The sequence below is a fragment of the Pinus tabuliformis genome, chromosome 4_1 (genome assembly GCF_031772625.1).
Source record: "Pinus tabuliformis cultivar Carrire ecotype Pingquan chromosome 4_1, CPIR1, whole genome shotgun sequence".
NCBI classification, from domain to species: domain Eukaryota; kingdom Viridiplantae; phylum Streptophyta; class Pinopsida; order Pinales; family Pinaceae; genus Pinus; species Pinus tabuliformis.
In genome coordinates this window covers 302,908,878-302,929,272 of record NC_142303.1, presented here as the reverse complement: position 1 = coordinate 302,929,272, position 20,395 = coordinate 302,908,878, and the positions used below count along the sequence as shown (strand labels likewise).

Genomic DNA, 20,395 nt, shown 5'->3' with positions numbered 1-20,395 from the left:
CATTTTGAGGATGGTACCTAAGTTAAATTGGATTGCATAGGGATTTCTTAACACAGGGTTCAAAATTATTACAACAATATACTCATTAATCACTAAATATGTCATTTGTAGGAATTGCAGTTAGGTGGGGAGGATAACACTCCTATCCATTTTTAAAGCTACACCCAATTAATAAGTTCTCCATGTGCCACAATAAATGCAATTTTTATGACTATAGTGACACATCCCTCGAGATTTCCTTCCACACCAACACTTTTATCCATGAACTAAAGAGTGACTATTTCATTATTATATTATACATACATGTTAATATAAGCATTAAAATTTGTATTCCTTTGTAAAAAATGCTAGTCCAAGAGATACATTTGATCACCTTGTCTTGTATCCAATATCCAATGTTGACCCCTATATCCTTAGATCTAGAGTGAAGGTTTCATTTCTAATGTTGTGTTTGAGCTTAAATTCTAATTAAATATTTGGGTTAGCCAAGGTCATTACTTAACTTAATGGCTTTGCAATATACAATGTATCATATTTTTTTTAAGTTCAATTGGTGAGATATGTCTGGGGGATTGAACTTTCGATCACTTGGATACACAAGGGCTTGCAAACATGCTTTTTTCCAATTGTGCTACTACCCTTAGAAAATATACAATGTATCATATTAACATCCACTTAAACCAAATTGACTTTTGGGACACATGTCTCTTTGATGATGAAGGGAATCCAATTATGTGATGTCAAACACATTCCCTCACAAACACTCACAAAGACCCTACACTTTTTAGGGTTCGAACCTAGGTTGTCTGTTATGAAACCAACTCACAAAAAGATAGAAAAGATAGATCAACAACTTAGAAATCAACCTCTTCGAGGAGGCAACCTCCTTTACATTACACAAAAGAACAATTATTGGATGATACAAATGACAAAGCCTCATTTCTATATATAGGAGTCTAAGGGGTCACAATATAATCAAAGTCAACATAACAATAATAATATAAGGGCACAAAAATAACAATAGTGGGCTTCTATGGGGCACAATAATAACAATATGGGGACAATAAGGGCACAACAATAACAGTAAGGGCCACAATGACACTAGTAATGGGGGAATCACTAGTGTTATAGGGACCTAACATTGTCTATATGGAAACACTGTATAATTTTGAATTTATTTATTGTAGATTTGTACATAGATGGATATTCCTTTCTTTGCATTTATCTTTTAGACTTCTTGCTTTCACCAATTGATTTAGAGCTTATGGAGTCTCAAGTAGCACCAATCCCCTTGCTTCTATTGGATTGAATAACATGATTTCTCTTTTGAAATCCATAATATCTCATTCACATGCTTCCTATTTCTCCCATAAGACTTTAGCACAGACTCCATGATCATGTTTGTGTCCCTCTTAATAACGCACTCCTTGGAAGGGGCCATAAAATCTTTTATTAGGACTAAACTTGGATGTCTCTTCTTTCTTGCCCTTTGATTCTTCATTCAATCATACCACCCATCAACTTGTTATGTTTCCATTTTTCTTATAATGACCTTTGTTGTTGGGAAGGTGCCTTTCAAGTATTTTGTCTTTGCATATAGATACACATAAAGTATCATTATTTTAATCTAATGGACGTGGTTGTTAAAATCACCAATATTTAATTAAATATGCATTGTTATACCTTTGCTCAAGTCAACTTCAATTCAAATTCTAACACATGTGTGTATACCCTTCCTTGCTTAGTTTGTATATTGTTGTAAGTCCCCAATATATTTATGTTGCCTTTTAAAAGATCATCTCATCCCAAAATAAGTAGGGGGGATTCAATATTCAAATCCGGCAGAGTGGGGTTGAAGAAATGGATATTGAAGATGGATTCAATTATAGAAACTATCTTTTGAAAAAAGGTTAGTTTTGCCCCAAAAAGAAAGTCCCTCCTTTGAGACCTTGCCACAACTTCCATAGTTGTGAAATTTTACAATAATAGAACCTCTAGAGTAGAGGTTTACCATATACTTAGAACTTAGGTTGGACTTGATTTGATTCTTGAACTCTTTAGATGATGACTAGAGATCATTAAATACATAGTTTGAAGCGTTTGCTTGTAGTTATTAATGAACTTGTTAATCATCCATAGATGAATACTTCCCTTGCACATGTGGTTGATTTTGTCAATAATGAAAGAATCCTACTATGTTTTTGGTATATTCGACAAGACTACATCTTTAAAATAAAGAAGATTCAATTCTTAATGCTTTGCAATCCTGTAAGAGGGAGGGACAATCGAAGTGACGCAGGAGGAGGTATTCCCTTTGTTTAGCGAAACTTTACAGAGATAAAGCACTAAATGCAAGATTAACCCCTTGTTTATGTGATAATTAGGGAATATATATCTATTCTCTCAAAGATTAGTCTTATATATTCAAAAATAATTTCTCATTTATTCTAAATAACACTTAACACTGTTTATAGAATAATTTCTCACCATTACAATCACAATAATCATTTTTCAAGGCAAAAACTACATCAAAACTTTTTGAATATGCAAGTAGATAATCTCCACAAATGAAGATGAAAACATATTTTGAGCATGTTTAAAGTGGATTAAAATATAATAATAAAAGACACAACAAAAATCTTGATACAATAATAGCTCAAATAATTATCTTTAACAAAAATCTATTAAAAATTACTATAAAATTATAAAATGAAATTAACATTAATAAATAATCAATTAATTTATATAAAATCCCAATTTAATAATGAATAATTACTTAATTCTTTAAGTTCCACTTCAAAGAAAGCATTGACACATCAGCTAGAGAAGGGTGCATTATTGTTTTGGAGTAAAAGAAGGGTGCATTATTGTTTCGGAGTTCTATGTCCGTCGCATCAATATTTTATTTGATGTGCCCAATTATTTTTCCAAAGTAAAACTATTATTCAGCTTAAATAATAGAATGTATAATATTTCAAATTCTATAAAATGTATAATATTTCAAATTCTTTGAAAATCCGTTTTACTGAAACACAAATATATGGCCGTCGATGACATGATCGGACGATAGATATTCTATCCCACCTTTAAATTCAAATACTCTTGGTAGTTTGACGCCATTGCGCGTATCCCTCTCAACGAGCTCAGTAGCTCGCATATGAACAATCATGGTTTGCAATCACATAAACATTGCCCCAGAATCGATCCACGAGCCACCAGATCTCTCTCTGCACGACTTCCAATAGTTCATCTGCGTTTCTTCATGGTCAAAACGATTTCAGAAAAGGTATTTTTCTGCAAGAGAGTGTTAAAATTGCAAAGCGCCATTATTTTCTTGTCGCCGTCATGAATCCTCTACGTGTTGTCCTAATGAAATTATTTAGAGTTCTTGATTGGAAAAATTTGCCATATTTCAACTTTCTTGAAATATTTCATTAAATAAGCTACCGTATTATTTAAAATAAATCTGAAGAAAGAGGTCGTGCTCAAAACAATGTTTTAAGCAGCAAATTTCACAAGGGTTATTTCTGGTTCAGTTATTCTGAGCTTTCAATGGAAAATTTTGACTCTATTTTGGCTTACAGGCAAGATTTCATAAACTAACGCTCTCTATAAATGGACTAGACAAGGTTGTGCTCAAAATTTTGTTTAAAAAATGGCAGAGTTTGGGAAGAAGTTCTTTAAGTTAATGGATCAGCATTCAGATGCATTTCGAGTGGTTTGATTGAATGATTTCTGTCTCAATTCCGCACATTTAAAAGTTTTGGAGAATGGGAATTGATAATTCTGGTATTTGATGGTGTTCTGTTCAAATTACACAGAAGAAGATAGAAAGCTAGGGCTTTTAGAGGCTAAGCGTACACAATGGCACAATCTTTACAGGTTTTCGTGAGATTTTTAAGACAGGAAAATAGGATAGAAAATTAGGGATTTCACTAAGCCAAGAAAGCTAATGCTACATTCTTTACAAATTTACTTCAGAGTTTTGAGACTGAACATTTTTGATGTTCAAGTGGTTCGTAGATATCTTCATGCGGTTTCTATTTCCATGGAACCAAGAATTTGATACCTCAACATGAAATACTGTGCTCCGAAGGGTTTTCCCTTCCAGCTCATCTTTGTGTAATGGAATAGAATCGTTAATGCTCTTTAGTGTCTGAAGAAGTCAAAACTAATGGATCAGGAAGCAGGGCCTATTGGAACGGTTAGTAATTGAGGGAAACACTATCCTTCACAATATAACAACGTAGAGGAAAACTCATGGTACATTTTTGTAGTTTTGGTTAGATTAGGCCATCCAAGCACGCCGTTAGAGATTTCAGAGAGAAGCTCTTTGTTTTCTTTAGCACCGGCTGAAGGGGAGAACTTTTGCCACATTCCGGGGTCATCTCTGTTCATTATAGAAGGAGGTCTTGTAACCTGCTCCAAACTGCCAGTTTCTCTCTTTGAAATTTTGTATTGAAAACCAGTGCTGGGTCGAAGGTTTACTCATATGAAGGATGCAGAAAATGAGAGTCCTTTAGTGAGTCCATGAAAAAGGCTTGGTGAAGATTTGGGGCAAAATGATACCTGCAGCAGAGCCAACAAAGTTCCAAAATTAGAGCCAACCTCACCAATTAAAATCTGCAAACAACCTGGAATCCTATCTTTAGGACGAGATTGTTTGAAGCACCCCAAAAACTCAAGTATGTTATTACTATGCTACCTTTCTATAGACTGGAATTATTTATTTTATTGTTGCAATATCCGTGATATAGTCCTGGTTCAAGCAATTGAAAGAGAGACTTGATTTTTCTTCTAGTTGATTATGAGACTCTGTACTCAAGGTCATAAGAAAAAAAAATCCAAAACTTTTTAGCTAGTGAAGTATAAGTTCCTGAAAGTTAAATAGTAACTATCGCTATCCAATTACCAATTGTGTAGGTAGGCATATCATTAATTTTAGCAAGCCTTAGCATTTTCTTGTCTACCTAGATAAGGAAGCAAAATACAAATGAATAACTATCTTATCCCTGGTTGAACAGGACAGGTAAAAACCATTGTTTCCTTAAATTAGTTTCATCTTTTACCCCTATAATAAGTTATTGTGTCAGGTTTCTGAACTCTTCCCTGACACACATGAAAGTCACATGCAGTTTCAACAATGGTATTGATAAATTATAACAAATTCTTGTACAAGAACATTCTTATAGTCGTTGCCTCTCAATGCCAAGCAGATGTTGCAATGAGAATTTTGTCCAACCATCCAAAATAGTAAATACATAGCTCCTCCTTCTTCCTTAGTCTTATAGCTATTGCAATATGATTAACAGAGCAAAGATTTAACCGTGTCCTTAACATTAGCACTGAGATGATATACACTAAATCCTGCCATAGTCACTCTAGCTCTCCATTTTCCTGTAACTTCATACCTCTCAATCCTTTCTTCTCCCTCACAAGCAATTATGTTCACTGTGTTGAACTCGAATGAGGCATCCTCTCAAGAGGGGTTATTGGCCCACATAACAAAGGCACACACAGCAAGAGGGTTATTGAGCCTACACAATGAGGGCATACAACACAAGAAGGTTATTGAACCTATATATCAAGTTTTCCTAGGTTGGAATTAACCACAAACCTAGTTTCAAATAAATCAAATTAAATATGGCCTTACCCATAATTACAGGTATGATACCTACAAATGATTTGGGGCCACACATATAGATACACCAATAAATTTCAACCACAAACCTGTAAATTTCATTTTCCTTCACACCATGCCTCTAATTTGTATTCTGTATGAGAATTAACAAAGGAATGATGCTCTTTTTCCTCTTTTCCGCTTTCCACAATATTTGCTGTTTTTTTTGGTGAGTTTTCCATGTTCTAGATCCCACTTTGTTCCCACACACTCAAATTTTAGTTGCCTTGCTCTGCCACAATAATAATGCTTCAAATTCTTAGTTCTGGATTTGCTTATTCGTATTTTTAGATTTGCTTTAAACCGAATCTTTACCTGTAAATTGAGATGTAAACTTAGAGTTGTGTTTATAGATTCAGAAATAAAGTTGAGTTTTTGAAAAGTTCTCAAATGAGAGGCAAACGTTTTAGGCTAAGCACAACCATAGCCTTTATTTTCCTCCCTTCCTATGGATTATAATTGATAATCTAATATTTTTTAACTTCATTTGATTCTCTGAAGTTGATTCCCTTCCTCCATTTTCATTAAAATCATCATGTTATAAGGCAAAAGGGCATACCTTTATATGAAAATTTTCCAGCAAAGAGTCCAAAAATAAATTTTGGAAAATTAAATTTTCATGCAACTAAGCAACATTGCTTTTTAACAATACTCTTGGTTCAACATTTTTTGACAATGGTCTTGGTTCAGTACTTTCTTACGAGCAGAGCCCTCTCCATTCCTTCAAGCAAGAGTGGTCTCCTTGGAAAAACAATAAATCTGACCATTTCAATTTTTTCATAATGTAATACCTTGTACCGGATATCTTTGGTTTATGCCTTCTAAAATCTTGGATACCTCATCAATTTTTCCCTTAGAGAAACATTGTTTTACAGAGTCAAAAAGTTAGTTTCACAACCTCTTCTAATTATTTTGCCTTCTAATTGTAATGATTTTTCCACTTCACTGGTCTGAAATAGAGCAGACATTACTTCTGTGTATACTTTAACATGTACAGAGGATTTACAATCTATCACTTCTTCAAGAACTTTTTATGCCTCAATTTTTTTTCCTACCTTCCCAAGATGATGCATGCCATAGATAAAACTTGCATGACTTGGAACAACACGTTCCCTAAGCATTTTGTTCAGTATCTGGGCAGCGGCTTGAACTTTCTTTGATTTGCAGCAAGCTTTGATGAGTGAATAGTACAGAGCATATGTGGGTGAGAGACCCTTTCTAATCATTATCGCCAGTTGATTCACTGCCTCATCCACCATACCCAACTTGCATAGGCCTCCAATGAATGTCCTATAGCAAACTATATCAGGATTTAAATTTTTTCATCTCCATTAGATAGTTCCTTGCATGGTCCACTCTACCAGCATTGCACAAAGCATTGATCAATGCATTCAAATGGATTGTCCACTCCGAGAAAGGATTGTCCCTGATTTTAATATATAGTGTGACAAACTGTATGTGACAGGCAGGTGGAAAAATTTTCTCGCAATTGACTAAGCGACGTCCTGCGAGCCAGACTTGAGACGGAAACCCTCGTCAGAAGTATATGCTTGGCTCTTTTCCAAACAAATGAAGAGTCAATGAGGTTTTGTGTAATCACTTCTGGTATCGTATTGGGTTATTGTTAGAAGCGATAATTGGATTTGGATTCTCATCGAGTGAGTTGTTCTGCTTTCTCAATTTGAGAGGGTTTGTTTGGAGGGAAAAACGAAAGAGGACATACAAGAATAGTGAGGGGAAAGATGCAGAGGAAGAGGATTGAGAACATCGCCAGCAGGCAGGCTACATTTTCCAAACGTAGGTGGATTGTTGAAGAAAGCTTACGAGCTCTCGGTGCTCTGCACTGCAGAAGTTGAACTTGTGATTTTCTCCCCAGCAGGAAAGCTCTATGAACTATTTTTTAGTGCAAATCCTACTATTTTGATTCTAATAATCATGGCTATTCAAACCTCATGAGATTCTTACTAATAACCCCGGTGGTGCAAGCCCTAGTAAGCTCGATGTTGAAAAACTTAGTGTAAACCTCCAACAACAACATAATCAATACATGATGTCAAAAAAAATGGAGAAGCATCCAAGGTTCTTAAGCAATGATGTAATGAATGAGGTGGAGAAGCATCCAATGTTATTGAGCGATGGTTAGCTATACGAGGAAACATGCAATGTCATCTTCCTTTCATTTTCATGGATATAACTTAATATAACTTTCTTATGTAGAAAACATGGCTTATCTTAGGCTTAACCATGCATATAAAATACCACCTATCATCTTCATTGAAAAAAGAATGGTGTCTTTGTTCATAAATATCAGTGATTAATCGTAGGAATGGCTATTATTCTCTATCAAACAAAATCAAGGACTAAGTAATGAAGATCTTGGTCGACAACAAAACTTATGATTATTAACTTCACATTAAAATTCACTTCATCTCTGCCACCTTCAAGTAAATCTTTGTTATCCATCACCATATTGATGTTGTGACTTGGTCCTTGAAAAACATTCAGCATGTTTGATTCATGGAAACCTTCAAGTTAGATAGTATATGTCATGCTAACTTGCAATAGATTGGTGTGAGGTACATTGAGGCTTGCAGTTTGCCCTCATGAAAGCATAGAAGTAGATTATAACCAGTTTCTTAGGAAACCATGAATCCTTTCTAGCCTTGACATCTCCGTGACAAACAAGATATACAACTCCTGATAATTCAGAACACTTCCATAGTTCCAAATGTACATCACAAGAAGGAAGCAGGTGGCAAAAACCATTTATCCAACCATTTTCCCCCACTTTCATCAAAACTGCAGAAAAATAAATTAGCTCAGTTGATCCAAATAGAACAGGAAATCCAATCGCAAGGAATATATTTTTCGCCCATATAAGAACCATGACAAGAGTCACTAGGCTTGTAGTCACCATAATCATCTCTACCTTTGCAATTCCATATGCATTTGATATCTCGACCGTGCTCTTAAAACAATCACATACCAAGACACACATTATCATTAGAACCTAGTTGATGACAAGAATGTAGATCTGACCCATGAACCGTCGGGATGTGTGAATTATTTTCAATCTGGGAAAGCATCCTAGGGCCATGGACATTTTAATAGATGAAATTGTTGCTGAGATCATTGCCTGGCTTGCAATCATGGCAACAACACTAGCTATCACGAAGACTGGCCAGATAAAACCATCTGGAATTGAAGCAGAGAATACGTTCTCCACCACAGAGGGATGCTTCATAAGATATGCAACTTGATCCATGTAAGCCAATAGTAGGCATGGGAATACTACACATGTGAAGGCTATCTGGATGGATCTTACTGAGAAGTGACCCAAATCAGCAAACATAGCTTCAGCTCCTATTATGCATAACACGCAACCTCCTAGGGACATCCATGCTTTGATAGTGTTCCTCTTGAACAAGTAATAGATATAAACAGGATTGAATGCCCTTAAAATTGTCATGTCATGTTAAATAATATTGTAAAGTAAAATAGAACCAATAGAGAAAAACCATATCATGAGTGCCAGAGAAAATGTCATGCCTACTTTGCTTGTACCAAACTGTTTTATGCTGAACAAGATCACCAGGAATATGATTGAGACAATGACCACTGTGTCTTCCGTAAAGCTAGATATTTCATCTTGCATGCCACTAACAACAGACATGACTGATATTGCAGGTGTAAGTATGCCATCCCCAATTACCATGGAAGTACCCATGAGAAACAAGAGTATCAGTAGGGTCTTCAATTTTGTACTTCTCTAAAGGCTTTCTTTGATTCTTAATCATCTTTCCAGTTTCGGGGTGGGCAACTTGAGCTTGAAACTGGAATTTTTTTCATCTGATGGTTGCTGGTTGGGGAGCAGATTGACCTTCGCATATGTACAAATCAAAGAGTACAAGGAAAATGTCCCCCTTCACCATTGTCATTGGCTTTGAGCATAATGAACACCTATTTAGCCAAAGGGATGAGGGCTATTGTGTACATCACTAAAGCTAATGCACCCAAAACATCTTCCTCTCCTTTGGTACGAGCTTGGATGAATACACTAGTGAAAACATACAAGGAGTTGGTACCCATATCTCCATAGACCACTCCAAGTGTTTGGAATGCCAAGTCGAGCGTCCGTCCTAATGAAAGGTCCTTATCATGGCCCTTATGAACACCGGGCACGTCCATGGCCTCCACATCAAAGGAATCCACTCACTTGGTCTTCAGAACGAGCCCACACCTCATTTTGTGTCATGTCTGATCATCGTCAACAAACCACCTTGGGGATTACCCTTCCATTTCACTGCCATCAACCAACTTGGACTCTGATGACAACAAAGACATTGAGCCCTCACTGATCCCATCCCTGTCTTTCTCATCCTAGACATTGATATGATAATGGGGTTGACAATGACAAGAATGATACACAAAAGAGAAATCAATAAAAACTTAGGAGAATCCCCACAACTGTTTATAAAAAAAGCACAAGTTTATCATCCAAAGAAGCAATTTCTGCATTCAAAGACCACAATCCTCAATCTCATAATTTTATCATCCATAGAAACAACTCCTACATCCAAATCCCATAATCCAGAAAAAGAAAGAGCTCAATCTCTTCGACCCACATCGTAACATCGCATCCCACATCCAGATTTCCATTGAAATCTTGAAAATCCTCATACCCAAATGATTTTTTGCAGTGACTTCTATGAATACATTACCATCCTTCGATCAGAGCGTTTTTCTTATCTCATAAGAGAAATTCTCCGAGGTCACGTTAATTCCAATAAAATTATACAGAGCGATAACCCATAGTTATGAAACAAAATTGACACACTAGAATCTCAGCTGAAGCAATATATGTTATAAAGATGATAAGCTCGTGGAAGATGTTCATTGTAGTTTTGTTGGATTATTGAATATTAAATCATAGATAGTTTAAATTGATTTAGGTGATAATGGCTTCATTGTAGACCGTGTTAAAACATTAATTCTAAATCATAGATAAAATTTTAACCTTTTTTATATAGCATTAATTGTGTAACAATTTACAGTGTTAATTGTTTATTTACTTATAAATTAATAAAATATAAATTATTTATAAATTAATAAAATATAAGTGATGGCTTTAGGTACCAAGAAATATCTGCAAATAAATTAGCTCCTCTACGAGTATGTTAATTTTTTCAGTTAGATTACAAATATAAAATTTAAAAGTATATAATATTTGTTTTATGAATTTTTCTTACTAATTTTTTTTGTTTTTTTTTTTGTTTTTTTTTTTTTTTTTTTTTTTTTTTAAGTTAAATTACAAATACAAAATTTAAAAGTATATAATATTTGTTTTATGATTTTTTTTACAAATTTTGTTTTTGTTTTTGTTTTTTGTTTTTTTTTTCTCTACATTCGGTTATTTTTCTGTGTTCTCTCCATGTGATTTTTTCTCACTAGTGAACAATCATGGTATTAAAAACTTGATGATGGGATAATGTGTTCTATCATATCTCAAGCTATTCCCTCGCCGTAAACACTCTTAAATGATCATTTTCATGGTATTAAAAACTCACAATGATGGGACACTGTGTGCTACCATATCTCAAACTATTCCCACACTTTTTAGATGTAAACACTCTTAAAATTATCATTTTTAAATTGCCTGTAAATATGAACTTTTTATTACTATATGAATAAACCATTAAAATGTTATAAATAAGATATATGAAATAAAAATTCTTAATTTCTTTTTTATTATTATGTAAAGCCAAATTATGTTGAATTGTCAAAATTTAGACTTTAAAATTGTTAATATTATTTTATTATATAAAGCTAACCTCTCCTAACCCAAAACATCACTTAAATCAATCTCTTATATCATAAAATATTCTAAAAAGTGAGATTTTATATTCTTTTCAACTTTAGTATTTTGTCAAATTTTTTTTTTCCCTTAAGGAAAAAGTCGTAATTTCTATTAATAATAGGAAATTACATTTTGTAGATGCTGGTCGCATATTCATATGAGGCCAATGGCCTGTCTGTATATACAAAAATAACCTGAAAGAGCTGGATCTCCACGCAGGGAGTCATATAGTTGGCTGTCTATTACACCCACAGTTTTTTACAAAAATATTGCTCTGCTCTAAGAGCACTGATATAAGCCGTTATAGAAACTAGAAATATACAATATAAGTCCATGTATCAAAATTTGCCAAAAATAGCTGTGACTGTTTTTAGGCGGGTCAATGACCCGTTCTATTGAGGTCCACAAAAGGCCTGTGATAGTATTGATGGAAGGTTCCATCAATCTTCTCCTGGATCAGCCATTGATCTAGATGGCTGTGCGCCGCTTCTTTGGAAAGTTGGTCCGCTTCTGTATTCTGTTCCCTGTAAATATGACGACAGACAAAAGATTCAAAGGATGTTGTCAGTCTTTTGGCTTCATCCAGTATGTGTCTCAAAGAATATGCATGACAATGAGATGCAGAGTTTAGCCAATTGCAAACAATCTGTGAGTCTCCAAACAGTTGCAGGTGTCTGCAATGTTTTTGGTGAGCAAAGTGTATGATGTGTTTTGCTGTGCTTAATTCGGCGAAATTGTTTGTGCCATTTTCAAGTTTGATCTGGATCTTGTAGCAGTGCGATTCATTGATGAATAAAACTGCTCCACCACCACAGCCCGCATCCTGTGCGGATCCATCGAAGAAGGCCCAGGGCTTTGACTTATCAATAGCAATGGGATTAATAGTGCGGGGTGGGGGGTTGGAGGCAGTTTCAGGTATTAGGTTGTAGTCTGCTATAGTATGATTCAGAATTGTAGGCCAGTGGGGAGCTTTATTGTTGAAGATGATGTGATTACGAGCTATCCAAATAGCTCTGCATACTAAGAGCGGCATGTTAATGGTCTTCCCTGAGTGTTCTCGAATCCAAGAGCTCCAAGCCTCCTGAATGTTCGCACCCTGCCACACTGTGAGGGAGGTATAATATGATGTAATTCTGTGCCAGAACTCTCTAGTGACTGTACAGTGTAAGAAGAGGTGATCCGTGCTCTCTTCGTCGTTACAGCAGAGGTGACATCTGTATGGTCCGTGGAAAGATCTTTTCAAGAGATTTTTTCCCGTGGGAACCTTATCAAATATGATGTTCCACATTAATAATCGGCAGCGGGGGGCAGCTTGAAGCTTCCATAAATTTTTCCAGAGAGGGAGGATATTCGGGGGCATATGTGGCTCCATTAATTTCAGATACCCCATTTTGGGAGAGTACAGTCCATGTTTTGCAATGGCCCAAATGAGCTCATCCGGTCCCTCAGTCAGTCTGATGTGAGCCTGGGTGAGAGCGTCGGTGAAGTTACCCCATTCGTCCTGCCATTGCTCAGGAATACCCAGTGTCTCGGATGAAAGCCAAGCCTGTTGTAGGAAATTTGAGTTTTCACCGTCTCCAATTTGATTGATGTGTGTGATGCCTCTGCTATGTAGATATCTGATGAGGCCTTCCGAAAGTCTGTGTATATTACCACACCCGACCCATGGGTCCTTCCCAATTCTAACGCTTTGCCCACTCTTGATGCGCCAGGTAATACCCTCCCTCAAAAGAGGAAGGGAGCGCAACACCGCCTTCCAAATGTTGGATATGTTATGCCCAGGCTCTTGATGCTGTCGGAACCAATCCATAAGATGAGCAGGTCTGATGTATTTTTCTTGGGCGACACGGGACCAAAGGCTGTCGGAGGTCAGTAGCTGCCATCCGAGTTTTGCTGCAAGAGCATTTGCAAAGAGATCAAGTCTTTTGATGCCCCAGCCTCCCCAACGTTTTGGCCTGGCAATAGTGTCCCATTTCACCCATGCAAAGATCTTCCCAGAATGTTGTCCTTTCCATAGAAATCTGGAGCATATACTCTGAATTCTGTTGAGTACGCCACGTGGTATCCAAGCAAGGGTCATCCAGTAGACTGGCGTAGCTTCAATGACTGCTTTAATGAGAATCAGCCGACCCGCTCGTGAGAGGAATTTGTGATACCATATCTGAAGTCTTTTTTCCACCTTGGCTATCAGCCAAGTCCAGTCAGCAATTTTGTAGCCAAGGGGTTTTAGTCTGTACCCCAAATATTTGATACCGTCTGCAAGGGTAGATGAGGTAAAGGGGAAGCGATGTGTGGCATATGCTACTTCATGTCTAGAGCAGCCAACCGTTGTGATAGTGGATTTACTATCGTTAACCATCATCCCCGTTGCTTGCTGGAATAGGAGAAAATTATTGTGGAGGGCAGTGGCGTCTCCAATGCCTCCATTTAGGAATATGAGGATATCATCCACAAACAGTAGGTGCGAGAGGAAGAAATTTTCCGATATATTAATTCCAGTAATCTGATTCCTATCCCTGGAGGCAATGATAAGCCTGCTTAGCCCTTCCATGACTAGAAGGAAGAGGAGAGGGGAGAGAGGGCAGCCCTGCCTGAGCCCTCTTTCCGATGTGAAGAACGGAGTGGCTTCCCCGTTGAGAAGAACACTATAAGGCACATCCGTAATACAGCTCATGACCCATTTAGTGAAGTGGTATGGAAAGCCGAGGTGTGTCAGCAGCAATCTGATGTAGAGCCAATTGACTCTATCAAAAGCTTTGGATAGGTCCACCTTCAAAATCATTCCTTTTTGCTTTTTAGTGTGGAGGGTATGAAGGAGTTCCTGAGCAGTAGCTATGGCTTCGTGGATCTGACGGTGGTTTAGGAAAGCAAATTGTTCTGATGAAATGTGGTGGGATAATATAGGCTTCAGACGGTTGGCAATGATTTTAGCAACAATTTTGTATAGACAATTGCAGAGAGATATGGGTCTGAAGTCATTGAATGATGCAGGGTGGTCGGCTTTAGGGATGAGGGCGATGAAGGTAGATTTTAGGGCCGAGGAAACTCTACCGTCCTGCCTGCATATCTCGATGACTTTCAGGAGATCATTTGCCAGGATGTCAAAGAAAGCGATATAGAACTCAATGGACCAGCCATCCGGGCCAGGGCTCTTATCTTTCTTAAACCATTTAATGGTCGCTTCTAGTTCCTCCATGGTCACTTCCTGAGTGAGGTCGTCATGATCCTCTTGAGAGACGAATCTGGGGAATTTCTCGGCCACCCTCATGATTTCGAGTAGGTTGGCCTCCCTGGGTGCCTTGAAGATGTTTTTGAAATGATCAGTTGCTAGCTTTGCCAGGTGCCTCTGAGATGTGACGATATGTTCCTGATCATCCTTTAATTCCCAGATTGTGTTAATGGCCTTCCTGCCGTTGGCAAAGTTGTGGAAGAATCTGGTGTTGTCATCCCCTGCTGTGAGCCATATGGCTCTGCTTCTCAGCCTCCAACTTTCTTCTCTTTCTTTCAGGATCTGTGTCCGTTTGGTAATGAGAGAAGTGTATAGATCCTTGCTTTCCTGAGTAGAGAAGATGCCTCCTTCATCTTCCTCATGTGTTGCGATGATCCTTTCAGCCTCGCTCAATGTGTGGTCATCACGGAGACGCTTCTGATGGGCCCAGAGCTTAGAAATTCTTTTGAGCTTCAATAATTTCCTGGTGAAGCCTTCAATATAGTTTTCACCATCTCTGATGGGGTTATTCTGCCAATACTCGGTGACCATCTATGCGTAGGATGGGTCCTGTAGCCAGGAGGAGTTAAACTTGAAAGGGCTCTTAATTTTGTTGTGAGAGTCAGAGATCTCCAGGTAGATTGGACGATGATCCGAGATGCCCCCTGATCCAATCCATTGTCTGATGTGAGTAGTTCTATTGTGTAGGGATTCTTTAATCAAGAATCTGTCAAGTCTCCTGGCTAAGCTCTAATCACCGCAACGATTGTTTGATCAGGTGTGATGGAGTTTTGCCATAGGTGTTTCTATCCAGTGGTGATCTTCCAGCAGAGTAGATATTGTTTCCGAAAAAGGGTCCACCCTGGCTGCATGTCCCCAGGATTCACAGAAACCCATGGTGAAATTAAGGTCTCCTCCCATAATGATGTTATCTTCGCGTAATAGGGCTGATCCCAGAAGGGAGCTCCAGAAGGTTGCCCTATCAGAGCAAGGGCCATATACATTGATGAGGCGAAGGTCTAATTCCATGGAGCGAACATATGCATCTATACCAATATACCCTCGTCCACCCCAAGTATTCTTAAGCCTCAGTGCTTTATTATTGATACCTATAGCCAATCCACCAGATCTCCCGGAGGCATCTAAAGCGAAGAAGGTCCAGTTGGGTAACCAGGTTTTGAATATAGGCGTAAGAGTATCAGCAGGGCAAAGAGTCTCTTGCAGAAAAATAATATCCAATTGTGCGAGGGAGAGTAATCTCCTGAGTGCTAGTTTTTTGGGGTTACTAGCAAACCCTCTGCAGTTATAGGATAGAATCTTCATGACGGATGGGAGGCAGGGCCTGTCTGTGCTCTAAGGGCCCTAAAGATGGTCTGCTGTCGTCCAGTGGTGACTTCAGCATCAGCAGTATGTCTAGCTTTCGATATGCGAGATGGCCTGCCCCGAGAGTGCTTAAGGGAGGCAGGCGCAGAATCCAGGGCAAGTCCAATAACATCCGGACCTCTGTCTTTAGATCTGGGGCGGAGGGAGTATCTGGGGGGAGCAGGGGAGGATGGGGCCGGGAGCACATCAGAAGTAGGGGGGAGAGTCGGCGAGCATGTGGAGGAGACCAGAGGAGGGGGAGGGATAGGGCAGTTAAGTGAGGGAGGGAAAGGAGCGATGGATGATATAGAAGATGTAGTAAGTGCAGTATGAGGGGGAGGATGCAAGTGATGCATATGTGCAGATGCAGAAACATGATGATCAATCAGAGGCGATAAAATGAAAGATAAAGATGGGCCAGACATACCCGGCATATCGTCCCCCATCGGAGCAGTGTCTGCGGGAGCTGAGGCAGACGATGTGCGGGTCCGGACCCCAGTCGAGGAGCTCGGAGGATCTGGAGGAGATCCATCAACCTGCCCCTGAGTGTCCCCGGGCTCCCCTGATAGTGGATGAGCAGGTGATGGGGGGGGTCTAGCCGGTGTATCTTCATGGTCTTGTACCATTCCTTTACGGAGAAGAGGGCAATCCCGATAAAGATGCCCAACTTTGTGGCATCTGCGGCATCTGTATGGGATCCCTTCGTAATCAATGATCTGCCTCCTGGATGAGTCCCTCCACTGAATCGTGATGTATTCCTGTAGACCGCCCCTAGTGTCCAGGTTGATGAGAAGGCGCGCGTAAGCCATCATGCCCGTGTGAAGATACGACTTGTCATAGTCCATGAAGTCGCCTATGGCGTTTCCAATTCTCCTGAATATGTCTTCTGACCAGTACTGCAGGGGGAGACCGGGAAGCCTGATCCAAACAGGTCCTATCCCAATCTGCTCAGTTGCCGGGTCGAATAACGGGGTCCATCGTTTGAGAAGGACCGGGGCGTGTTCGAAGTGCCAAAACGAGGATAGGACCCAATTTGTGTGGTCGGCACGCGCGAATCTAAATGCGAACCATCCTCTCACAAAGGTTTGCACGAAGGGGATGTCAACCAGATGATGGCCCCAGACTTCAGTAGCCCAGGTCTTGAGTCGAGCTACCGAGTAATTCCTGCCTCTGATGCGACCCACAAGGACTCGGTCTGCAAAATCCATGATCTCGCCCCACTGTATGTCCTCTTCAAGCTTGAGAAAAGTATCCTCTGCCCTGGATTTGAAACATCGGTACTTCTATTTGTGACCAGATCTCGACGGGGGGATTGATACCGGGTCAGGGCCGAAACCCTGGGGGGAGGAACGCTGGATGCTGGGGGTAGTGGATTGATACCGGTGGAGGAGAGAGGTTCAGAGAGTGGCAGGATCCCGGTGAAGCTACCAGATAGAGCACCGGCAGATGAGGAGGCGGTTAAGGGGGGAGCGGAAGGCGGAGTGACATTAGTTGACCAGGGTACCGAGGTATGATAAGGGGCGGAACTAGGGTTAGGGTTTATACAGCCCGCCACAAAACCCAGGGTGGCCGGAGAGTGAGGAGGTGTAGACAAAGCCGGCCAGGGGGGGGGGAATCCGGGAGAATCACGGGATAGTGACGCGGCGATAAACCAGCGGAAAATGAACCCAAATTTTCCGGGAGATCAGTTTGAAGCATACCTTGTGATGTGGAGTAGGGTGTACGCCAGATGGAGACGCCCTCCAGCAGGTCCTCAGAGTAGTCGACAGCATCCTGATCCTCCATCTTGACAGCGACAAACCTCGGAACGGCGGACACCTCGTTTGCAGTTAACCGCAGAGAAGTTAGGGTTAGGGCAGTATCTGCCGTAAACGGTTTATGGCGATCCGGTAGTGATAGCGGAGGAGGCGGTAGATGAGCAGGGGTGCAGGGGGGAGCCCGAGCCCAAATGCGGCCTAGTGAGTGAACGGCGACCGGGGAACGATGAGAGTGACCGGGAGGGTGATCATTCGCGAACCGCAGCAGTGTGAACAAAAACCCTTATGTTTAACCGAAACCGCCGCGCTCCATTTCCGCAGAGCCTCTCCCTCCGCCTTCCCGCGATCCCTCCCCTAACATTCTATGTTCTCGTATTTTGTCAAATATTAAGAAATGCGAAACATAATATATATGTTAAAGAAGAAACATATTATATATCTTCAAGGAGAAACATATAATGGTAATGCAAAGTTTTAAAAGGTATGTGATCCTTAGGCTTATTGGAGAGTATATAAAAAATTTCACACCTTTTTATGAGATATGGGAGGAAAACATGTTAAAGATTTTTAATAAATATAGAATTTCCAAAATGATGCTAGTTACGTGTGATTCTTTTTTCATTGTTTGTGATTATGAAAAATGAAACTCAATGTTTTTTCATTAGTGCACACATATTTCATTATATAATTGCATATAGAAAAATCATTCCAGAGCCGATAACAATAAAAGTGAAGAATTTATGGTCCAACGTTATATTTAAGGGAGATGTTTAAGGATGACGTTTGAATTTTGTTTTTCATTTTAAGACATTTGGAGCAAATATTAGGAAGGACTTTGAGAAAGGATTGTCCTTGATTTTCGAAAATGGAGTTGTTCCTTTCCAGCCATATGCCCCAAGTGACCATCAAAGGGAGAGCTCATATGTTTTTTGGATGTTTTCTTTATAGCCATTTTTTTACACATATCCATAGAGTCCCCATGCCATTGATGTGAATTACTTGTTCGGTTTTTTTTAACCAAACAAGAAAAATTTAAAAAATGCCTCAAGATCAAAGACTGAAACAAAGACCTATTGACATACCTTTTAAAGTATGGAAAGAACTTGTAAAATCATATGAGAAGTTGGATGCACAAAGAAAATCCGGCAATGAGAGCATTCAGGTATTGAATTTTTCATTAAACATTATTTAGAATGTATTAATACTTATAAGTATCTTAGACATGTATTTGTGTGAAAATAAATTGAATTGGTTTATGTTTAAGGACAAGGGATCCAAGGCGAGGTTAACCAAGACAAAAGTCACTCATTGTAGTGGCCAGAAAGGTTTAAAATCACTGATAACAACCTTTGTAAGTATATTAAACATGTGATATTTTTTTAATAAATTTTGTACTAGAAGAAAGTCATTGTTATCTAATTTCTCCCTATTTACTGATTGATAGGAACTAAAATATGGAAGACCTCCAAATCATTTGGAAAAGGAGGTGTTGCAGCAAAAGAGATGGGTTGAATTTGTTGTTTGGATGGACTCTATGGTATGTAATCTTAGTTGGATTTCCAATATACTTTTAAACCATATTTTCATTTTATTTTTTAGTACTATTAGATATTATATCTTACCTCATTTTATGGTTAACATTGTATAACAAAAACATGCGTTGTGTTATGTAATTAATACTAACATGTAATCTTGATTTTTTTTGTCAGAATGCTATAGGTAATGATTGCCAAGACGATGATCCAAATTATGTTCAACATATATCAGGAGATGATGAGGATGAGGATGAGGATGATGGTGGTGAAGGAGGAGATGATGATGATAGTTGTGGTGTTGGTGATGATGTGGATCAGAGTAATGAGGATGGTCAAGATGATCATGAGGATGATCTTGGTGGTGGTAGCTAGGCATGCACATGCATTGTTTTTTATGAAGAAATTATTGTGTAGAATGACATTGTTATGTTTATATGGGTGTTGTGAATTTACCCTATATCAATGAGACATTTTGATTTTGTAATCAAACGATGAGTTTGATTTATGTATGTTGTTAATTTATCGTAGAATAACGATATTCATGAAATATTTTGATTTGTTAATCATATTTGAATTTTACTTGTTTTGATTAAAAATAATACTGATTTTATTAGTATTATGTTGCTATTTTATACATGTTTTGAAAATTGTTAATGACACATTGTTATTTTTTTGGATGGATGTTGTCAATTTCTCTTAAATTTCTTTACAAATGATTTTGAATTGTGATATCTGCTTTAATGATATTTAGAAACTATCATATATCTCACTATGAATCTATAAAGGGGGTCATATATGTAAAGAAAAATATACTCTATATAAGAAGTCAAATGCGGATGTAACCATGGATGCAAAATTGAAAGTAAAATTGGATGTTAAACTAGGAATTAATACAAAATGCAAACAATTGACATACAAAGTGTTTTAAATTAGAAGTGAAAAATTGTGCAATAGTTGACACAAAGAAGGGAACAAAACATGGCATACAAAAGGATA

The 20,395-nt window shown here is 38.5% G+C and overlaps 1 protein-coding gene and 1 pseudogene across 1 annotated transcript; one reads left to right on the top strand and one right to left on the bottom strand.

Annotated features, from left to right (window-relative positions):
• Positions 1–8,302: 8,302 nt before the first annotated feature.
• On the bottom strand, positions 8,303–10,024 carry LOC149175495 (putative potassium transporter 12 pseudogene; annotated as a pseudogene).
• Positions 10,025–18,451: 8,427 nt separating this feature from the next.
• Positions 18,452–19,784, top strand: LOC149175494 (uncharacterized). The gene is made up of 3 exons (XM_089422854.1): positions 18,452–19,215; positions 19,309–19,401; positions 19,574–19,784. Exons 1-3 carry the CDS (start codon positions 19,087–19,089, stop codon positions 19,769–19,771), a joined length of 420 nt encoding a protein of 139 aa, XP_089278980.1. The 5' UTR covers positions 18,452–19,086; the 3' UTR covers positions 19,772–19,784.
• The last annotated feature ends 611 nt before the right edge of the window (positions 19,785–20,395 follow it).

Coding starts and splice junctions, on each gene's coding strand:
- LOC149175494 (XM_089422854.1), top strand. CDS start 19,087: ATGTATTTGTGTGAAAATAAATTGAATTGGTTTATGTTTAAGGACAAG. Junction 19,216..19,308: donor AATCACTGATAACAACCTTT/GTAAGTATATTA, acceptor ACTGATTGATAG/GAACTAAAATATGGAAGACC. Junction 19,402..19,573: donor TTGTTTGGATGGACTCTATG/GTATGTAATCTT, acceptor TTTTTTTGTCAG/AATGCTATAGGTAATGATTG.